The 21,647-nt window shown below is 31.9% G+C and overlaps 1 protein-coding gene across 4 annotated transcripts in view; it reads left to right on the top strand.

The window, feature by feature from the left end:
- Nucleotides 1–21,647, top strand: part of TERB1 (telomere repeat binding bouquet formation protein 1) — a 43,974-nt gene that overhangs the window by 9,945 nt on the left and 12,382 nt on the right. For 3 of the 4 annotated variants that reach the window (XM_006203661.4, XM_072967502.1, XM_072967503.1), the window contains exons 4-14: nt 1,316–1,426; nt 1,607–1,735; nt 3,413–3,544; nt 4,325–4,385; nt 4,479–4,594; nt 4,698–4,820; nt 11,121–11,273; nt 12,833–12,964; nt 13,958–14,083; nt 15,212–15,372; nt 20,930–21,279. In XM_006203661.4, coding sequence (XP_006203723.2) covers nt 1,316–1,426; nt 1,607–1,735; nt 3,413–3,544; nt 4,325–4,385; nt 4,479–4,594; nt 4,698–4,820; nt 11,121–11,273; nt 12,833–12,964; nt 13,958–14,083; nt 15,212–15,372; nt 20,930–21,279 — 1,594 coding nt within the window. The remainder of the gene's footprint in view (nt 1–1,315; nt 1,427–1,606; nt 1,736–3,412; nt 3,545–4,324; nt 4,386–4,478; nt 4,595–4,697; nt 4,821–11,120; nt 11,274–12,832; nt 12,965–13,957; nt 14,084–15,211; nt 15,373–20,929; nt 21,280–21,647) is intronic. The other variant, XM_072967504.1, reaches the window with a different exon arrangement.

Here is a 21,647-nt window from a genome sequence, read left to right as displayed (position 1 = left end):
AAAGAATTCAGTATTTCTTTCCTAACTATGATATTTACTGTAGAATTTTTTAGTAAATATACTTTGTCAGGTGGAGAAGATTTCCTTCTGTTAGTTTGCTGAATTTTCTAAAAAAATCAAATGAATTTTGACTTTATCAAATTCTTTTTCTGTATCTATTGAGGTGATCATATGGTTTTCTCTTTTGTTGTATTACATTGATTGATTTTTCAAACCTTAAATTAATCCTGCATTCCTGGGATAAACCAACTTGGTTATGATGTATTATTGTTATTTTAATTTATTTTTGAATTCAATTTGCTAAAATTGTTTACACTTTTTTACATGTATGTTCATGAGGGATCTTGGTCTGTAGTTTTCTTTTTTCCTTTCTAATGGCCTTAGTTTTGGTATAAGGTTGATGCCAACCTCATAGAGTAAGTTGGGAAGTATTCCTTCCCTCCAAACTTTTGGAAAAGTTTGTGTAGAATTAATATTATTTCTTCCTTAAATGCTTGGGAGAATTTACAGATGAAACCATCTAAACCTGGAGTTTTCTTTATAGAAAGGTTTTTAACAATGATTTGGATTTGTTTCATAGATATAAGACTATTTAAGTTATCTGTTTTTTCTTGGGTTGACTTTTGGTAATTTGTATCTTTTAAGCAATATGTCATTGAATCTGTAGATATGAAGTTTACACATAACCATTATGAGCTTTTGAATATCTTTAGAATCTATAGTGATGCCATCTCTCTCATTCTGATATTAGTAATTTGTGTCTTTGTGCCTTTTTTCCTGATCAGTTTGAGGTTTCTTGGTTTTATTGGTCTACTCAAAGAGATCTTTATAATTGCCTTCCTTCTGCTTACTTTGGGTTTAACTTACTGTTTTTCTAGTTACTTAAGATAGAAGCTGAGGTCATTAATATGAGATTTTTCTTCTTTTTATAATATAGGTATTTAGTGCTATACATTCCTCCTACATATTGATTTAGTAGCATCCTACAAATTCTACTATGTTGTATTTTCATTCAGTTCATTCTAATTGGCAGATACTTAAACCAATTTATCTTTAATTGAAGAAAATAATATTTGGATTTTCTATTCCTATATTTTATGCAAGGGGAAAATGAAATAATTATAAGAAGTTCATTTCAAGTTCTTTTATGTAAGGAATATCTTTCTTTTACATCTCTATTGTTTGTTAAATTATAAAGGTGATACATATTATTTAAAAAATAAATACAAAGATATGTATTTAGAAAGTGAAACTTAAATGGTTAACTTTTGAAAGGAAATATTTGGTTTAAAATAATGAAATTTTTGTTCTTTAGAAATGAAGACTGACTTGAACTTATTATTGGAGTGTCTGAAGTATCAAATGGACAATGCTTTTTCACAAAAGGAAGCTCTGGTCACTATTCATTCAATTTGTCAACAAAACAGTAAGACCTAATAGTGAATTTTTATTTGTGATTCTAGTTTTTTAGTATAGTGTTATATAAAATATACATAGTTTTTTCTCTTCTACTCAGTTACTCTACGTGTTATGTTACTATGTTCATGCGATTTATTGTCCTTAAAAGAATAATTATAATATTCTATTTTGTCTGCACACTCTGTAGGTAATGCAGGTGTTTATTTTCGGGAAATTGGTGGTTTGATTTTTGTAAAAAATCTTGCAAAGTCAAGTGAACATAGCATGGTAAAAGAAGCAGCCTTATATACACTAGGAGCTGTTGCAGAACAAAATGGTAAAATATAAAAACTTTATTTCATTATCCTTTAAGCATTGTGTTATACTTTAACAAGCTACTAAAAATAATTGTAGAATTAAATTCCTTTTTTACATGTCTGAATAGTTTTATGCAGGTATTTAATTAATTTATGTAAATTAATGCATACCAGTGATTTTATTTAACTTACTAATGAGGGAACCAGTAAAATGTTATAGCTGTTTCAAAAGCAATGGCAAAAACAATACTATAGGTATTTGGAAAAGCTGAAATTTATGAATAGGTACGTAACTTGTCAGTGTATGCAGGGCAATAATCAATTGTATTCTACTGATCAAAATGTTATAAAATAGCCTAAAGAAGGAAGAGGCAAGCATCGGGAACAGTGTGCTAGACAGGACATTCAGTAATCGTTTTCATCCATTTCAAAATCTTTTAGTTTTTCTTGCCATTAGTTGGAAACTTTTTGTTTTTACTTTGTCTTTTACTATGCTTATCCTTTTTTTTTTTTTTTTGGCCAAGCAAAAGTTTTTTTTGTTTTATAAAAATAAAATTATCATTCTTTCCGTTTTTTGCTTCTGAATTTTGAATTACTGGAAAGTTTTCCATACTCCCAGGTTATAGGGGAATCCATCCACGTTTTCTTTTGGTATATGTATGGTTTTGTATTTTTACTTATACATGTTTTATTCTTGTTTAATTTTCCTGGGGTATGGTGTGATGAATGACTCCAGTTTTATCTTTTTTTTTTTAACATGGCAATCCAGCTATCCTAACATTTCTTATTAAAAGGTAGATCTTTTTCACATTGATTTAAGATGCTGCCATTATCACTTAATGGGTCTATATTGCTTGTTTTTCTATTCTGTTCATTGTATATCCAGGTACTTGAATCAAAATATGAAGATAACCCACAACCATTTTGTATGTGGATAAATATGCTTTGCTTTGGGAATGGAAATTCATGCTGACTAAAACATTTTTCTGTAGTATACCTGAAATGAGGTTAAATCTAAATCATCAAGTAGTTTGTCAAATAACTTTATAATCTTACATTTTCATCCATTAAGTATTTCTTCATCACTTGTTAAGAACCAAGCTTGTGTGCTAGGCATTGGGGATAAATAAGACATTATCTTTGTCTTTGAGAGCAAATCGAAAAGCTGTTCTAGACATTTGATATATGTGTTCAAATTATTTTTTTAAAATTCTGTTTATTGCATGATTATCCCACAAAAAACCCTATTGTCAAGTAGGTATCATTTTTGCTTTTTGGAAAGATATTTTTATTTCTAGAAAAATCTTAAAAAATATAGTAAGTATCATTTGTCCCTCTTTTCTAAAACAGGTTTCTGAATTTTCTAAAAATTTTCATTGGTTATGTTTTGTTACTTATTCTAATTTTTTTATCATTTTACTTTAATTTTTTGTTTAGTTAGGCTTTTCTTGGAAATTCCATGAGATTGAAATACACATTTTAGAACCTAGATCATGTACTTCTTATTAAGATATTGCTTCTTTGGTCTGCTAATTGAGTAAGCACACAAATTTGCCAGAAATTTGTTGTATGACTCATGTTAGTGAAATGAGATCTGGTTTAGAACCATGTGTATAGCAATGTTATATTTTGTTCAGCATATTTTAAAACTTTTTATGCTAATGAATAGAAATTAAAATTATATTTTCATATTTCAGTTTATTGTCAGCAGACTTTGTGCACTTCAGAATTGTTTGAAGACTTAACTTGGTTCTTATCTGATAATGATTCAAACACAAATTTGAAAAGAATGTCTGTTTATGTTATTTTGGTTCTTGTTTCAAATAATAGTAAGTACATTATTTTATATTGTAGAAACATTGATAAAATAATAGTTTGAAACAGTCATTATTAATCCTTTTATTCCTAGTCCTTATGTCAGTGTCTTATTTTAATCTTACAAACTTCTGAGAATGACTAGCTTTAAAGAAAAGAGAATTAATAGCATGCATTTAATTTTTTGACATTTATTAATTTAAAGAAATAGTAAAGTGATTTGTACTATTTAATTAATATTGAAAAGAAACAGCTTTAAAAGCAAAAAAAGGCAATTAATGAATTAGTTTTGTTGATTTTCCATTGAATTGATCATTTAGTTACAGTATTTACTGTATCAGCCAGCAATGACTTTAAATTTTATGTAGCTCTTGGCTAAAGTTTTATTTATTTTGTTGTTGTTGTTCTAGTTTTTATTTTGGAATAATCTTAGATTTATAGAAAATTTGCAAAGACACTGTAAAGAGTGTTCCTGTATGCCTATTGCCCAGGCTAAGGTTATTTTTTTAACATTGCTTTATTTAAATCTTCAAATTTTACAAATTTTATATGCATTTAAAATGCTTCAATTTTTAGAGAGAATTTAAATATTGTCATTCTCTAAGCATAAGTAATATTTTCCACAATAATCTTGATTACAGATTTTTACCTACTGTAATTCTGTGTTGTAATTTATAATACTTTAAAGTGACTGAAAGTTATGTATTAAAAATACTACTTAAATGCTTTTCATTTCTGTAAAATTATTTTCTAAACAGAAGTCATATTCATGCAATACATGGCTTTTTTTTAAGGGATTGGACAGACCCTTGTAAGAGAAACAGGATGTATTTCAGTTCTGTCACATTTGTTCAGGTAAATAAATATATATTTCTTGTTATTAATTTTCATTACTTAAGACCATAACATATTTGATTAATCTGTTTTCTTTTCTTTTTAACCTAATAGGACAGTTCTTTCAAAATATGAGTTGAATTTGTCAGATAAAAATGTTTTCCAGAATTATCAGTTGTGGTCTTCAGTGTGTAGTACTCTTTGTGTCTGTGTCAACAATCCTCAAAATGGTAATTATCTCAAATATTTAAATATTAAAAATAAAGATAAAAACAAATGAAAACTGATATTTTCCAAATACATTAAAATATGATTGCCCTTGTCTCCTTTCAGATGAAAATCAGATGCTTTGCTGTTCACTTTTTCCACATGCTAATGACTGGCTAATAAATTGCATGCAACCTGAGATAATTCGCCCTATTTGCTCATTTATTGGACTCACTCTTGCAAATAACAGTAAGTATTCATTATTCTCTAGGTTATACCTAAAGAAACATATTTCAAAGCATAACAAAAGCCTATTGAATTAACTAAGTAATTTCTGTAAGTTGGCTCATTTTGGATGCATTTATACAATTGCAGATAGGAAAATCTGAAAAGTAGATATTGTTACGAAGATATGGGAAAATAGTGGTGGCAGCATAGTTTTTGTTTTGTTTTGTTTTGTTTTTTCTGTTACTTGTTCCTTATTTGTATTTTATTCTTTTTTTTAACATTTTTTATTGATTTATAATCATTTTACAATGTTGTGTCAAATTCCAGTGTTCAGCACAATTTTTCAGTCATTCATGGACAAATACACACTCATTGTCACATTTTTTTCTCTGTGATTTATCATAACATTTTGTGTATATTTCTCTGTGCTATACAGTGTAATCTTGTTTATCTATTCTACAATTTTGAAATCCCAGTCTATCCCTTCCCACCCTCTACCCCTGGTAACCACAAGTCTGTATTCTCTGTCCATGAGTCTATTTCTGTCCTGTATTTATGCTTTGTTTTTGTTTGTTTGTTTTTGTTTTTGTTTTTGTTTTTTAGATTCCACATATGAGCAATCTCATATGGTATTTTTCTTTCTCTTTCTGGCTTACTTCACTTAGAATGACATTCTCTAGGAGCATCCATGTTGCTGCAAATGGCATTATGTTGTCGGTTTTTATGGCTGAGTAGTGGTGGCAGCATAGTTTTGACTCTCCCCAGGTAGCCTCACAAAACAGAATAGCTAGACAGCAAAACTATAAAACCCACAGAAAGTATTCTCTGACCACATAGAATTAAATCAGAAATTAATAAAATAAAATATCTAGAAAAATCCCAAATATCTAGAAAGTAAGCAACTAAAAAAAAAACCCACATCAAAACAAAAAAACACAAACCTATGCGTCAAAGAATAAATCATAAAGGAAATTAGAAATGTTTTTAACTGAATGATAATGAAAACACAGCATTAAACTATGGGATGCTGAAAAATCAGTGTTTAGAGGGAAATTTATATCATTAAGTCTTGCATAGGAAAGAAGTCAAATCAATTATATTAGTTTCCACCTAAGAAACTAGAAAACAAAGCAAGTTAAACACAAAGTAAGCATAACGAAGGAAATAATAAAAAGAAGGTCAGAAATGAATAAAATAGATAAAGAACAGGATAGAGAAATCAATGAAACCAAAAGCTATTTCTTTGAAAAGATCAGTAAAGTGGATCCTTTAGCCAGACTAACCACAACTTAGAAGGCCCAAATAACCAATATCAAGAATGAGAGGTAATGTCACTACAGATCTTTACAGATATTAAAAGAATAATAAAGGAATAGTAGAAACAACTTTATGCCACTAAATTTGACAACTTAAGTGAATTGGACAAATTCTTTGAAATACATAAACTACAAAAGCTCACTCAAGAAGAATAGATAACCTGAATATTCCTATGTCTAATCAAGAAATTAAATTTGTAGTTTAAAACCTTAACAGAGGAAATTCTAGGCCCTCATGACTTCACTGGTAAATTCTACCAAACATATAAGGAAAATAATTCTACATAAATTATTCCAGGAAATAGAAGAGGAAGAAACACTTCTTAAAACATTTTATAAGGCCAGCATTATTCTTATACTAAAACTTGAGAAAAGCATTATAAGAAAACTGTAGGCCAATATCGTTTATGAACATAGATACAAACATCATTAACAAAACATCATCAAATCAATCTAGCAGTATATAGAAAGGTTAAATATATTATGAGCAAGTGGCATTCATCATAGGAATGCAAAATTGGTTTAACATTAGAAAATTCTCCATATTCACTGAATAGAAAAGAAAAACTATATAATCTCAAAAGATGAAAGAATAGCTTTTCACATAATAACTCAACATAAATTCATGACAAAAGATTTTGGTAAGCGAAGAACAGAAGGGAACTTCCTCCATGTGATAAAAGGCCTCTATAAAATACTACAGCTAACAGACTTAAATGGTGAAAGACTTAATACTTTCCCTCTAAGACTGGAAAAATGACAAGGATAACCGGTATCATCATTTAACATTTTACTGGATGTCCGAGCCAGTGCAGTAAGGCAAGAAAATGCAACAAAAAGTGTAGCGATTGAAAAGGAAAAAGAAAATATGGTATTTTTCCATAGATGACGTGATTGTCTGAAGAATCTACAAAAAACTACTAGAACTAGTGTGATTTTAGCAAGGTTGCTGGATACAAGGTCATATACAGAAATACTAGCAACAATTGGGAATTTAAAGAAACTATCATTTATGATAATATTGAAAAAACAAAATACTTAGGAATACGTTTAATGATACATGTGCAGTGTCTATATGCTGAAAACCATAAAAACATTGCTGAAATAAAGAAAACCTTTAATTAATGAGAGAGATATACCCATGGATTGTAAGATTCAGTATTGTTAGAATGTCACTTCTCAAATTCATCCCTTGATTCATGGCATTCCCCATCAAAATCCCAGCAGGCTTTTCTGTAAAAATTGACATGCTGATTCTAAAATTTACATGGAAGTGCATAGGAGCTAGGATAGTCAAAACTGTTTTGAAAAAAGGACAAAATTGTAGGAGTTACATTACCTGATACTTCTATACAGTAGTCAAGAGTATATAGCATTTTATATATATATATTTTTTTCCCTTGATTTTCTACAAAGGTGCCACAACGATTCCATGTTGGAAAAGATAGTCTTTTCAACAAATGGTGCTGGAAAAAGTAGTGATCTGTCTGGGAAATATGAGTCTCAACCCTTACCTTATACAGTAAACAAAAGTTCACTTTAAACGATCCATACAACTAAATGTTAAGAACTAAAACTAAAATTTCTGGACAAAAACATAGGAGCAAATTTTCATAATATGGGAGTAGACAAAGATTTCTTAGGGCACAAAAAACATGAGCCACTAAATTTAAAAAAATGATAATTGGACTTTACTGGAGGTAGAATCTTTTACGCTTCAAAAGATCCTGTTTAGGTGAAAAGGCAAGCTGTAGACTGGGAGAAAATATTTGTGAAATGCACATCTGATAAAGAACTTGCACCAAGAAGATATAAAGAACTCTTACAAATCAGTAAGACAAAAACCAGCCTAATAATTTAAAAAAATAGGCAAAATTTGGACAGATACTTCACGAGAGAAGATATGAATATTAAATAACACTTGAAAAGATGCTCAGAATCGTTAGTCATCAGAGAAATCTAAAACCCCAAGGAGATACCACTAAACACCCACTAGCATGGTTAAAAGTAAAAATAACTAAAACTTTCTCACACGTTGTTGGTCAGATGTTTAAAGCAAATAGTCATGTTTCACATGCAAAGGAATATCTCTATAATTTGAAAAATTACAATCTATTTCCATAGTGCTTTGACATTTCCTCTTTCTCTAAATACCAACAGAGATGAGTAATAGTTACAGGACCTTATTACCCTCAGCAAATTGGTATGAAATATATTAGAGATAATTTGAAATATTCAATGTACAAGTGTAGACTAGGATGTTCTGCTTATAAGCTTGAATTTTCAATACATAGGCTATAATTTAAAATCTTTGTGGTAACATAATGCCCATTTTCATCTAATTAAAATTTTTTCCTTTTTCAAGATTTTTTTAAATGAAAATATCTTGTGGTAAATAGACTGTTTTGGGGTCTCCATAATGTTGAAAATGTTTGCTTATCCTTAAATAACATTTCCTAACATTTCTGTTTCCAGATGTACGCATTTTTAACATGATTTTTTTAGATTAAAATCTTTGTTTTTTTTGAATAGTACAAAAAATAATTCTTTTGTTCTTATTTTTTATTGAAGTATAGTTAGTTGATTTATGCTAGTTTCAGGTGTACAGCAGTTATTCAGTTATACATATACATGCATACGTATATATACAAAAAGTAATTTTTGTGTTCAAATCATCTTGGCCGAATTTGTGGTACTAGGGTAGACTGGGAAGAAGATTTGTGACAGAATTATAGTCCTAGCCCATACATCCGTTTGTTATAAGCTCATTGCTGGAATGGGGCTGTAAAAACTATTGAGTGCACAGACCCATGGGATACTTTCCCATCAGAATCATTTTCAATATGGGAACAAAAGACTTCAGACTTTTAAAAAATGTATCTGTCATCAGATCTTTGCTTGGAATAGTTATTATGACTCTCAATAATATGTTACAGTTTTATTCTCCAAGAAGTAAATGAATTAGTCTTAAATAAGGTGGATGAAATATGTGGTTTTTTTTTTTTTAAGGAGAGAACAGTTAAATTACTTTGCCCTTTGGGTTTTTTTTTTTTGAAACTCCAAAAACTTTAAATATGTAATTATTTTTTAATTGAAGTATAGTTAATTTACAATGTTGTATTAGTTTCAGGTGTACAGCAAAATGATTCAACTTTATGTATATATTTTTTCAGATTACTTTCCCTCTTTTTTTCTTTTGTTTGTTTTTGTTGTTGTTGTTTGGTGGGGGAAGGTAATTAGGTTTATTTATTTATTCTTAGAGGAGGTACTGGGGATTGAACCCAGGACCTCATGCATGCTAAGCATGTGCTCTGCCACTTGAACTATACTCTCCCCCTCAGATACTTTCCATTATAGATTACTATAAGATATTAAATATAGCTCCTTGTGCTATATAGTAAATCCTTGTTGCTTATCTATTTTATGTTTAGTAGTTTGTATCTGTTAATCCCATACTCTAATTTATCCCTTCTCTCCTCCCTTTGCCCTGTGGTAACTGTTTGTTTTCTATGTCTGTGAGTCTCTGTTTTGTATATAGATTCATTTTTATTATTTTTTAGATTCCATATATAAGTGATATCATATAATGTTTGTCTTTCTCTGACTTACTACACTTTATATGATATCCTCTAGGTCTGTCAATGTTGCTGCAAATGGCAATGTTTTGTTCTTTTTTATGGCTGAGTAATATTCCATCACACACACACACACACACACACACACACACACACACACACACACACACACACACACACACACACACACACACACACACACACACACACACACACACACACCCATCTTCTGAAACCAGTCATCTGTTGATGGGCACTTGGGTTTGTTTGCATGTCTTGGCTATTGTAAATAGTGCTGCTGTGAACATTGGGGTGTATGTATCTTTTTAAATTAGTGTTTTTGCTTTTTCTGGATGTATTCCCAGGAGTGGAATTGCTGGGTCATATGGTAATTCCATTTTCAGTTTTTTTTAAAGGAATCTCCTGTTTTCCATAGTGGCTGCACCAGTTTACATTTCTATGAACAGTGTGTGAGGGTTCCCTTTTTCCCACATCCTCTCTAGCATTTATTATTTGTAGACTTTTTGATACTGGCCATTCTGAGCTATATGAGGTGATAACTTATTGTGGGTTTGATTTGCATTTCTCTAATAATTAGCAATGTTAAGCATCTTTTCATGTGGCCTTTTCCTGATGGACATCTTTGAAGAAATGTCTGTTTAGATCTTCTGCCCATTTTTTGGTTGGGCGGGTTTTTTTTTTGATATTGAGTTGTATGGCTGTTTGTATATTTTAGATATTAACCCCTTGTCAGTCACATCGTTGCAAATATTTTCTCCTATTTCGTAGGTTGTCTTTTTGTTTTGTTGATTGTACCTTTTGCTGTGCAAAAGCTTTCAAGTTTGATTAGGTCCTGTTTATTTTTGCTTTTACTTCTTTTGCCTTGGGTGACTGATCTGAGAAAATATTGCTACGATTTATGCTCGAGAATATTTTGCCTATGTTTTCTAGGAGTTTTATGATGTCCTGTCTTATATTTAGACATGTCTTTAAATCATTTTGAGTTTATTTTTGTGTATGGTGTGAGGGAGTGTTCTAATTGTATTAATATATTTATAGCTGTCCAGCTTTCCCAGCACCACTTGCTGAAGAGACTGCCCTTTGTTGATTGAAACAATCTGAGGAATGAGTCATGTTGAAACTCAGAAATTAGCTTGCTAATTGTAATACCAAGCTAAATGAATGAATCTATTTGTTACAGTCCTATTAGAGGACTTGAGTTTAATAATAATCATTCGTGCAAAATATACCAGTTCTTGCTAAATAAAATGAGATACCTAACAGACAAGAAAGAAATACTGTAATAAATTTTGAGATTGTTAGTATTTTAAAAAGTCAAGTTAATATTTTATTTAGTGCAAATTAATTGAATGAAACCATACACTTGTCTTATTTGAAGTATTAATAGTTCTGCTACTCTATTCCTTAAGCATATATTCAGAAATACTTTATATCTGTGGGTGGACTGGATGTATTATCTCAAGTTCTTGTACAACTGGAATCTGATTCACACGAGACTCTTTCCAGTGCTAAGCTTGCAGTGGTGGTGACAAAGACAGTGGATGCATGTATTGCTGATAATCGTGAGTGAAAATGTTTAGTAATTTTTCTACAATTGCATTTTGTTTGAATTCAGCATGGTGAGTGTTGAAATGGTAGATTGAACACTAACATGGATTGGACTTCCAGTTTTCACAAGTGGGAGGGAATCTTAGAAATTATCTAGCCCAGCTCCTTACTTTCCCATGGAGGTTGTGACTTCCTTAAAGGTTCAAATCTAGGACTTCTGACTTCATGTTTAATGATAGACTCAAGATAAGATTCCATCAGTCTGCACCTTTGTTTCACTTAAAATGCAGCATTAAATGAAAAAGTTTAGAAGAGAAATAAAGGGACATTTTGGATACATTGGGAATGGAAAACCCAATTTATAGATTTCTAAAAATTAGGTAAAGAATTAAGATATGCCTCTTTCTGATAAGTATGAGGTTGGCTTACCCTACCATAACTAGTGAGTGGCAGAACCAGACTTTAACTCATGGCTGCTTCTCACATGTACAAAAACTGAGGAATGTAAATCCTTGTAATAAGCAACTCTTGACATTCACAAGTGAAAAAAAGTAGATTATTTTTCTAAAATCAGTTATTTAGGGCCTGGTGTATGCTTTTGGTTTGTTCCTTTTGCTAATGGGACATTAGCTGATGTGAACCAAGTGGTGGTTTGACAGGCATTTGCATATTGGGTTTCTCCCTTTGTTATGCTCCTTCTGGAAACCCAGCAGCATTACGACAAATCCTGTTAGTCACATGGGGAGGCACGCAGAAATGGAGAGATGTCCAGCCAGCCCATCTGTTTCTGCCACCCCAACTGAGTCTTCCATCAGACATGTGATTGAAGAAGACATCTTGGACGTTCTAGTCCCAGCATGATGCAGAGTAGAACTGCCTGACCAGCCCTGTCCAAACAGCATAGTCATGAGCAAATTAAGTGCCACTATGTGAGTGCTAGAGATACAAAAATGATTAAGATATAATACGTTGAGAAGTTCGCAGCCTTATTGTTCACATGAGTATTGTTAGACTCTGAACTCTTAGAAAACAAAACCATGAGAAGTGTAGCTTAAAATGGTGGACTTCTCGAATTTTGTCACATCTCATCATAGCTTCAGATGTGCTTCTCTGCATCACTAACATCAAGTAGAACCATGGCCAGTAATAGCGTATTTCAGTGACAGGCAGAAATTGATTGCATAGAAAGGTCTTTACTGTCAGTCTAGATAAGAAGAGGTATGTAAGGTAAGAGTAAGTAGCTTTTAGGAATGTTCATATTCACAACATTATGCAGGACAGCTAAGAAGAAAGTATTCTTCAAAAAACTTTAGTGTGGGAAGAAGGGGTTAAGGAGGGCTATATAAGCCAGCATCTTATTAAAATACATTTATTTATAGTTGCACACATATATACACATATGTATTAGATGTTATATGAGAGGTGAATTTTAGATAGTATGTAGATATATAATATCCTTCTCCTAGCATAAGGTCTGAAAAATAGTATATGTAATATATGGAAAATACTGTATGTATAGTGGTAAGTTTTAACTTTGTACTTACTGTCTTTTTAAAAATTTTTATACTAATAGCTACTTTTGGAGCAGTACTATCCAAGTACCACATTGTTTCAAAACTTCTGGCATTACTGCTTCATGAAAGTCTGGATTCAGGAGAAAAATTTAGCATCATACTTACTCTTGGTCATTGTACAGAGGATTGTGGTAAGTATTGGATTTATTTAGTGTACTTATTAAGACAATAGAGTGGAAATACACTTTTATTCCCCCCCCCGTCATATGAAAGATTTAAAAGTACTATTGCCTTTCTCCTAGTCCCCAAACCAGTCGTTTTGCTCCTCATCCTTCTTCATCCATTGTATTCAGTCAGTCACTAAGACCTGTGTTTCTGCCTCTGTTCACCCCTCCTTATTTCCTGCTGCTCATTTCCAGTGCTACTTTCCCACTTTAAGCCTTCAGGCCCTCAACATCTTTCACATGTTATTGCAATAGATTCTTCCTTGTGTTCTTTTCCTTCTGTCTCCATTTTTTCAATCCACTCTTCACACAGCTGCACAGAAATTATCCTGTTCTCCCTTGATGAAAACCTTCAAAAGTTCTTTCTTTCTCTACCTATCATTCTCTCCTCTTTCTTTTCTTTTCTTCTTCCATTTTTTCCCCTCTCCACTTTCCTGCCATTCTTCCTCTGTGCACTTTCCTCTTTTCCAATCCTCTTTAATTTGCTCTCTCCTCTCTTTCCTACTGATTTCCTCTCTCCTCTCCCACTTTTCCACTTTCCTCTCTTTGTTCTCTCTTGCTTCCCTCATTTTCCATTCTCTCCATTCGTTTATTTCTCTGTTCTTTCTCTTAACCTCTTTATAATGTAGGATTTACTATACCTTTAAATATTTAAATTTAATTTTTATTTCTTATTGGGGTTTAATTGACAGCTATACCTTTTTTTAAACCAAGTGTTTACTCTTGTGAGGTATGACACTACTCTGTGATTGTATTTCAGAGATTATCACTTATGAGATTTAGGTAGCTTGTATTATTAGGTAATTTCCAAAATTGAAAATACCTTTGGAACTATTTGGTTTTTTGTATTTTAAGATTTGAATTATGTTTATTATTATCAAAAGGAAGAATTAGGACCTCATGCAGATAGTCTGAGATAAAATAACTATCTTCTACCTTAATTTTTGATGTGTTTTCCAGAGGAAAATCAGTATGACCTTTTTAAAAACAATGGGCTTCCACTCATGATACAAGCTTTAACTGAATCTCAGAATGAGGAACTAAACAAAGCTGCCACTTTTGTGCTTCACAACTGCAAAAAAATTAGTAAGTTTACTATTACTTAAAAAAATACCAACCACAGTTTATGACGGGGCTTTATATTTGCTTTGATGAACCAAGCTCTTTAGCTCCCAGGCTCTTCCTACATTTGAAAAGCAGATAGTATAATTTGGACATGACAACTAGAGTATTTCAGCATATAAAAAACTTATGTGGAAGGCAGCAACAATATAGATAATTCACTTATTTAATGCAGTGTGGACAGATTTACTTGTAGGACTTAAATTTGAGGCCTACGGATGACTTTGATTAAATCATAATACAAAGTACATTAATTTATTTATTTAAAAAGTATTTGGGTATCTCTTATTTGTCAGGCACTGTGCTAGGCATTAGGGATACAGTGACAAGAAACAACAGTGTCTGTGCTCATAGAGCTTAGTTTTACTAGAGAAATAGATAGTAATTGAATAATGTGAAAAATGAATGTTATGAATTAACATAAATGTTAAGAATGGATGGAGCACAGATCTTAACCTATAATAAAGTTTTATGACCTAGACTTGGAGCAGAAAAGGCTTTGGGAGGAAGTGATTCTTCAGCTGAGATCTAAATACAGAGAGTTAATTAGTGAAAAGAGGAATTTATTGGCCAGTGTCTCAGGCACAAGCAACAGTGAGACAGACACAAAGGCCCTCTGAAAGAAGGTAGCCTGGTACATTGAAGAAATGGATGGCTGGAGCATAGAAGAAGTGGCCAGGAAAAGGATTTTGGTCTCTTGGAAGAAAAATTTCTGCCGTAATATGTGAAAAGAGATTTTAAAAGATTATAGGAAGGAACTACTTTCTGAAAACTGTTTTAAAAAACACTACTACTTTAAAACCAGTATCCATAAACCCAAGGGTTTTTATATGCCTGGCATAACATGTTTTCACTCTATTATTTTTCTTATAACTCTGAAGAGTAAGGTCTAATTTATGAGCCTTTGGGTCCTTGGCCTCTGCCAAGCAGTAGCCTTCCACTTATTTTCAGTACCAGTTAGACAGTTAAGATAGTTTGGATGGGCAAAATTTAGAGAAGAGGGTGCGGGGTATGAGTCTGTCTTTATTTAAAGTGTTAAAATAACATCTCTAGTAATGGATAAATGCTCTTTTTTTTTCTCATATTACAAAGCTGAGAAATTATCTCTAAGTCTAGGAGAATATTCTTTTGATGAAAATGAAGTAGAGCAATTAAAGGACATAAATATGAAAGAGAAGAATCTTGAAGAGTACTGGAAGAAAGCAAAAGAAATTCTGCACAGAATAGAACAGCTTGAAAGAGCAGGAAATGAGGTTGGCTTGTTTCATAGAATATAGAACTTTTTTCAAGTATTTTTTAACAATAGAGGTTAAAGGGTAAAATATTTTTCTTGCCAAGTTATTTTTTAAATTTAAAATTCAATAGTAATGCTTGAGGGATCACCTTGAACATAGAAAAAATATTTTTAAAAAGTAGAAATGTTGACTGAAAAAATAAGAGACATGGAGGAGAGAGCCAAGAGATCTAACATTTGTATTATAAGGGTTCCCACTTTTCCACTTTCCTTTCTTTGTTCTCTCTTGCTTCTACTCCCTTGCTTCCCTCATTTTCCATTCTCTCCATTCATTTATTTCTCTCTCTCTCTTTTTACACACACACACACACACACAGAGTTGATCCTTGAACAACAGGAGTTTGAATTACTCAAATCCACTCATACATGGATTTTTTCCAACAAATATATACTACAATACTATGCCATCTTGGGTTGGTTGAGTCAGTGGATGTGGAACTGAGGGTATGGAGGGCCAGTTGTAAAGGTATATGTGGATTTTTGACTGGCCTGAGTTGTTCAAGGGTCAACTGTATATATATGTATATGTATGTATGTATATACATACACACATTTCCATATCTTTACTATGTATGTATGCTTTGAGTCTTTGTGCATGCATTTAGAAGAATATTATCCAATTTAGTATAGTAATTTTATTTTAAATGACTGAGTAGTAGTGAATATCATAGATTACCATAATTGATTTAACGAGTGTTTTATTGATGGTCATTTAGAAAATAGTCAATTTATCACCAGTGTAAACAGCTCTAGAGTGAATATTCTGCTACATATGTTATTTTTGCAACAGCTTTATTGAGATACAAATCACATTGTGTACAATTGACCCAGTTAAAGTATACATTTCATTGGTTTTTAGTATGCTTACAGAATTGTGTGATTATTACCAGAATCAATTTTTGAACATTTTAATCACCCCCAAAAAGAAACCCCATACCATTTACCATTACCTATTCCCCTTTACATCTTCCCCCCACCCTAGGCAACCACTGATTTATTTTTCTGTCTCTCTATATTTACCTATTCTGGACTTTTTATATAAATTGAATTATATAATGTGTGGTCTTCTGTAACTTTCATTTAACATGTTTTCAAGAGTCAACCATGTTGTAGTATACTTCAGTACTTCATTCTTTTTTAAAAAATAGCTGTACTGAGATATAATTCACATACCATCTGCCCATTTAAAGTGTACAATTCGGTAGTTTTTAGTGTATTCACAGATATGTGCAATCATCACTATAGTCAGTTTTAGACTATTTTTACTCCTTCAAAAAGAAACTGTGTACCCTTTAATTATTTCCCCAGTCATAAGCAACCACTGGTCTTCTTCTAACTCTATAGATTTGCTGATTCTGGATATTTCATAAGAATGGAAGCATGTAATATGTGGTCTTTTGTGACTGGTTTCTTTCACTTAGCATAATATTTTCAAGGCTCATTCATGTTTTAGCATCTGTGGGTACTTCATTCCTTTTTATGGCCAAACAATTTTCCATTGCATAGATATACTACATTTTGTTTATCCATTTATCAGTTGATGGACATATCCTTTTATTTGTAACCTATGTCTTTACAGAGGGCATGGGTTTTGTGTGGACGGCATGTAGTTTGGTCTTTTTTATCCTGTCTGACAAGTTCTGCTTTTTCATTGATGTGATCACTCCATTTACATTTAATGTAACTATTAATGTTTGGGTTTAAGTCTACCATATTGCTATTTGTTTCCTATTTGTTCTTTGTTCCCTTTTTCCTGCTTTCCTGTCTTCTTTTATATTATTTTTAAATATCTCAGATTATTGGCTAAACACTCTTTTTTTTTAGCGATGGCTTTAGGGTTTATAATTTACCTATTTAACTTATCATGGTCTGTATCCAAATGATAACATTCATGTATATTGCAAGACTTTTGCAATACTATGCTTATATTTCCATTTGCTCTTCTTGCTGCTGCTATGCATTTTACTGCTACATTTGTTATAAACTGCCCAGTAATGTTATGTTTTGCTTTAAACAATTATCTTTTTTCCAAAATACTTTATTTTTTACTAAAATAATACTTACCTACAATGATAATCACACATTTTAAACATACAGTTTGAGTTATGATAATTTTATACAGTTGTGTAACTATCAAGTCAGTCAAGATACAGAACAGTTCACTCACCCTAAAATGTTTCCTTGTGTCTCTTTGTAGACAATCCCATTCCCCATCCTCAGGCCCAGGCAATCACCAATCTGCTTTCTGTCATTAGTTTGCATTTCCATAGTTTCACCTAAATGGAATCATATATTACTTAATCTTTTGTGTTTTACTTATTTCACTTTAATATATAATGTTTTTGAGATTCACCAGTGTTTTGTTTTGTTCTTTTTTACTGCTGAGTAATATTCCATAGTATGGACACACCACAACTTGTTTATCCATTCACTAATTTACAGACATTTGGATTGCTTCTAGATCTTGGCTACTGTGAATAATGTTATGTGAACATTGGCATACACTTCTTTGCCTGAAGTGTACATTTTCATTTCTTTTGGATAAATAGTTAGGAATGTAATCATGGGGCAATTCTACTTTATGGAAGTTACGAATCTCTTTTAACATTTCTTATATAGTACAAGTCTGCCTTCACTTGTCACCACTCAAAACAACACAACACCAAGGGAAGAAAATATCCCTTCATTCTCTTCCAGCCTTGTATTGTCCCTCTAGCACATTCTGATGGCAGAGCCTAACATCAGGCTAGCCGTAGAATAGTGGTCCATAGAGTCTAGTTTCAGTTTTACAATGCAGAACAAAGAAAGGTGGGTTTGGAATTGAGGAGCAATAAATTAATAACTGGCACATCCTTTATGCCAGGTACACAGCTGTTACCTTGGGGTACTTCTTTACCATCATCTTATAGATTCTCTTTGTATCTTTCCTAGTTTGATTCCCTGTTTCCTGGATCCTATGCCATCCTCTCTTTTTTGGTGAAAACCCCCCATTTTGGTGGAGTACATTCTTCTGTAGTTTTCTAAGTAAGGGTACATTGGATGATAATTTTTTGAGACCTTGAAAATATGAAAATAATTTTATTTAACCTTCAGAATTGAAGGACAAAATGTTCTAAGTTAGAAATCACTTTCGCTCAGCGTATTGAACATGTTGCTCCACAGTAGCTTTCAGGGTTACTCTTGAGGTCCAAAGTCATTCTGGTATGACCTGTTTTCTTCCTTTGGAAGCTTATATATTCCTTATCCACAATGTTTTAAAATTTTGAAGTGAGGTGTCTTGGTGTTAATCTCTTTATATTTATTGTGTTGTACACTTAGTGGGCCCTTTCATTCTGTCAACTGTGTCCTTTAGTTCTGGGAAAGTTTATAACATCATGCTATGATGATTACTCTCCTTATTTTCTTTCCTCCTTTTCTGAAACCTCTATTATTTGTTTGTTGGACTTCTTGAGCTGCTCTTTAATCTATTAAGTTTCTAACTTCTGCTGTTTTAGTTACCAAAGCCTCTTTTTTACTCCTTTTAAATTATCTTATTCTTATTTCATGGACTTAAGACTTGACTTGGCATTCTTAAATAAATCAATGACAATTTTCATTTTTAAAGTTTTTTTTCCTACTTTGTCTTTTATCTTTCTCCTCTGAGCTATTTTCTTGTTGTTTGCTTTTCCTTTCTTGGTCTCTAGCTATCTTCAGATTTTTGGTGATCTTTGGTTGCTACTAATATGTAAGAGTCATATGCTAAAAACCTTTCTGGAAATTTTTTGACTGTGGATTCTCATAGGATTAATTAGGTAGGTCATTTTTTTTTTGAAGAACCTCCAATTTCTAATTTTCTGCCTAGAGATTGTCAATCAATATTCTGGAATCAAAATGGGGGGAGACAGCTTGGGAGTCTTAGTTTTCAATATGTGAATATTTTCTTAGTCTTTATTTCTTGATAGTAGTCTGCCGTATTCTTTGCTGAAGTCCTCCAGTGATGTCTTCCAGTGTGAAGAGTCTGTTTTTATCCCCTTCAGAGTAAACTTCCAACCTTGGGGAGGAAGGGGACCTTCTGATGTCAGTTAGCTGCCTGCTAAGTGTGTGTATGTGAGAATCAGGATCTGGTAATCCAAGTACTTCTTAAACTTTCATCCAGTCTTCCTGTTTTTAACCCCACCTTTACCCACCCTACAATTCTTAAGTCTTTTGAGAATTTGATAGCCTATTTTAGGTAGTTTCTTGGCTTTTCCCATTGTCAGCTTTCAAGTCTGCTTTATCACTTTCATTGCAGCTTTCTCAGGTCTGCTAAGTAGGTTATCATTACCTTATCTGCTTTCCAGTTTCCAAAATTTTGCTGCCTTTATATATTCTTGCATTTCTCCTTGTGGAATTTATGCCTGTCCTTGTCAGTTTACGCCTTTTAAAAAACTGTTGTTCTAATTGGTTTTTGGAAGGACCAAAAATAAATATGAACATTAAAGTCATCATCTTTACCTGAAAGCCCTATTAATTAATTAATTACTTCACTTACTTATTTACAATTGTAGAGTATTCCATTGATGGATATGCTAGTTCTCTTTTTGATGAACATTCAGATTATTTCCGACTTTTAGCTATTACAAACTATGCTGCAGTTAATAACATTAACATTTTGTACATGTAAAATTATACCTATAGGATTTTTTAAACAAATACACATGGTTTTTATTATGAGAGATACTGTCAAATTGTTTCTCTACAGAGATGTACCAATTTATACTCTTACCCGTAATGTATAAGAATCCTTGCCAATGTTATAGATGAAGAAGGATATCTCAGTGTATCTCTAATATTCATTTTTTTAATTAAGGGGGATGGGGCATTTTTTCATATGTGTAAGAGCTATTTATATTTCCTTTCCTGTGAATTGTTCATTTCCTTTGCCTATTTCTATACTATTATTGATGCTTTTCATAGTTCATTGTAGTAGCTTTTTATAAATGTTATTAGAAAAATTATACTGTGGCCCAAGATATGACTTATACATATTCTTTCTAGCTATTTTAATTATCATTTGGTTTTGCTTCTGGCCCCTTTTTCCTCTGAATCTCCCCCACCCGCATATTAATCTTGGTCTCTAGCAGAACTTAAAAAATTTTTTTTAATGTGATAAAGTATATTTGTTTTTTCTTTTATGATTTATTGATTTTGTATAATACTTGGAAAGGTGTTCCTTCCCTTCAGAATATTAAAATATGGTTTCCTTTAGAACAGATACAATTTCACTTTTTAATGTTTTAATATTTAGTTAATTTTGACTTTATTTTTATGTAAATTGTGATATGGATCCAGTTTATCTTTTTCCTCAGATGACAACCCAGTTGTCCCCAGATCATTAATGGGTATACTCCCTTTTCTTCTTAATGTAAACTACCCCTTTTATTATGTGTATTCTACTGACATAATAAACTTTCTGCATTATTTAAAGGGAGTGTAAATTGGATTACAAAGCAAATGAATTATTTTGGAATTATTTTCTTGTTATTTTTACATTACAGGAAAAAATACAAACAGAAAAATATGAGGATACTTTTTCATCTGTGAACATAAATATTCAAAATACATTTAAACATCTCCATGCAGATAGCAGTGGTGGAGGTCCCAAAGCAGAAGATAAGGATAAAAGCCCATCTAGAAGGCTTCAGAGCCATAAGTCCCATGAAGCTATGTCTAAAGCGTGTACAAATAATGACCAAATGAAGACTCTATTAAAGAGTGCAAATCCAGTTAACACTTGTTATAGAGAAAGTGGGCAAAATAAGACTGTATGTAAAACCGATTCAAGCAGCAATCAAAATGTATGTGAAGAAACAACTTTTGAAAAAAAGAATTTTGTTTCTCAATCAAGGTATAGTTTAATAATGGTTTCTAACTTTCACTTATTTATTTAGTATATATTTTTTGTGCAGTGCAATGTGCCATAGTGTTAAGCACTGGGATATAGAAATGATCAAGTGTGGTTTTGGGAGGCGCCTAAAGTAGGAAGTGTTGAGAAAGGAGTTGAATGGGGAAGTATGGGCCAGTTCATCTAGGGCCTTGCATGTAATACTCAGGATTTTCTGTTTTAACTCATAGGATACAAAGAGCCATTAATGATTTTAAATTGTGTGACATGATCAGATTTTTTGCTTTAATTGAGTTACAACATTTAGTTGATTTACAATGTTATATTTCTAGTGTATAGCATAGTGATTCAGTCATACATATATGTGTATA

The sequence above is a fragment of the Vicugna pacos genome, chromosome 9 (genome assembly GCF_048564905.1).
Source record: "Vicugna pacos chromosome 9, VicPac4, whole genome shotgun sequence".
NCBI lineage: Eukaryota > Metazoa > Chordata > Mammalia > Artiodactyla > Camelidae > Vicugna > Vicugna pacos.
This window is presented reverse-complemented; position numbering and strand designations above follow the sequence as displayed.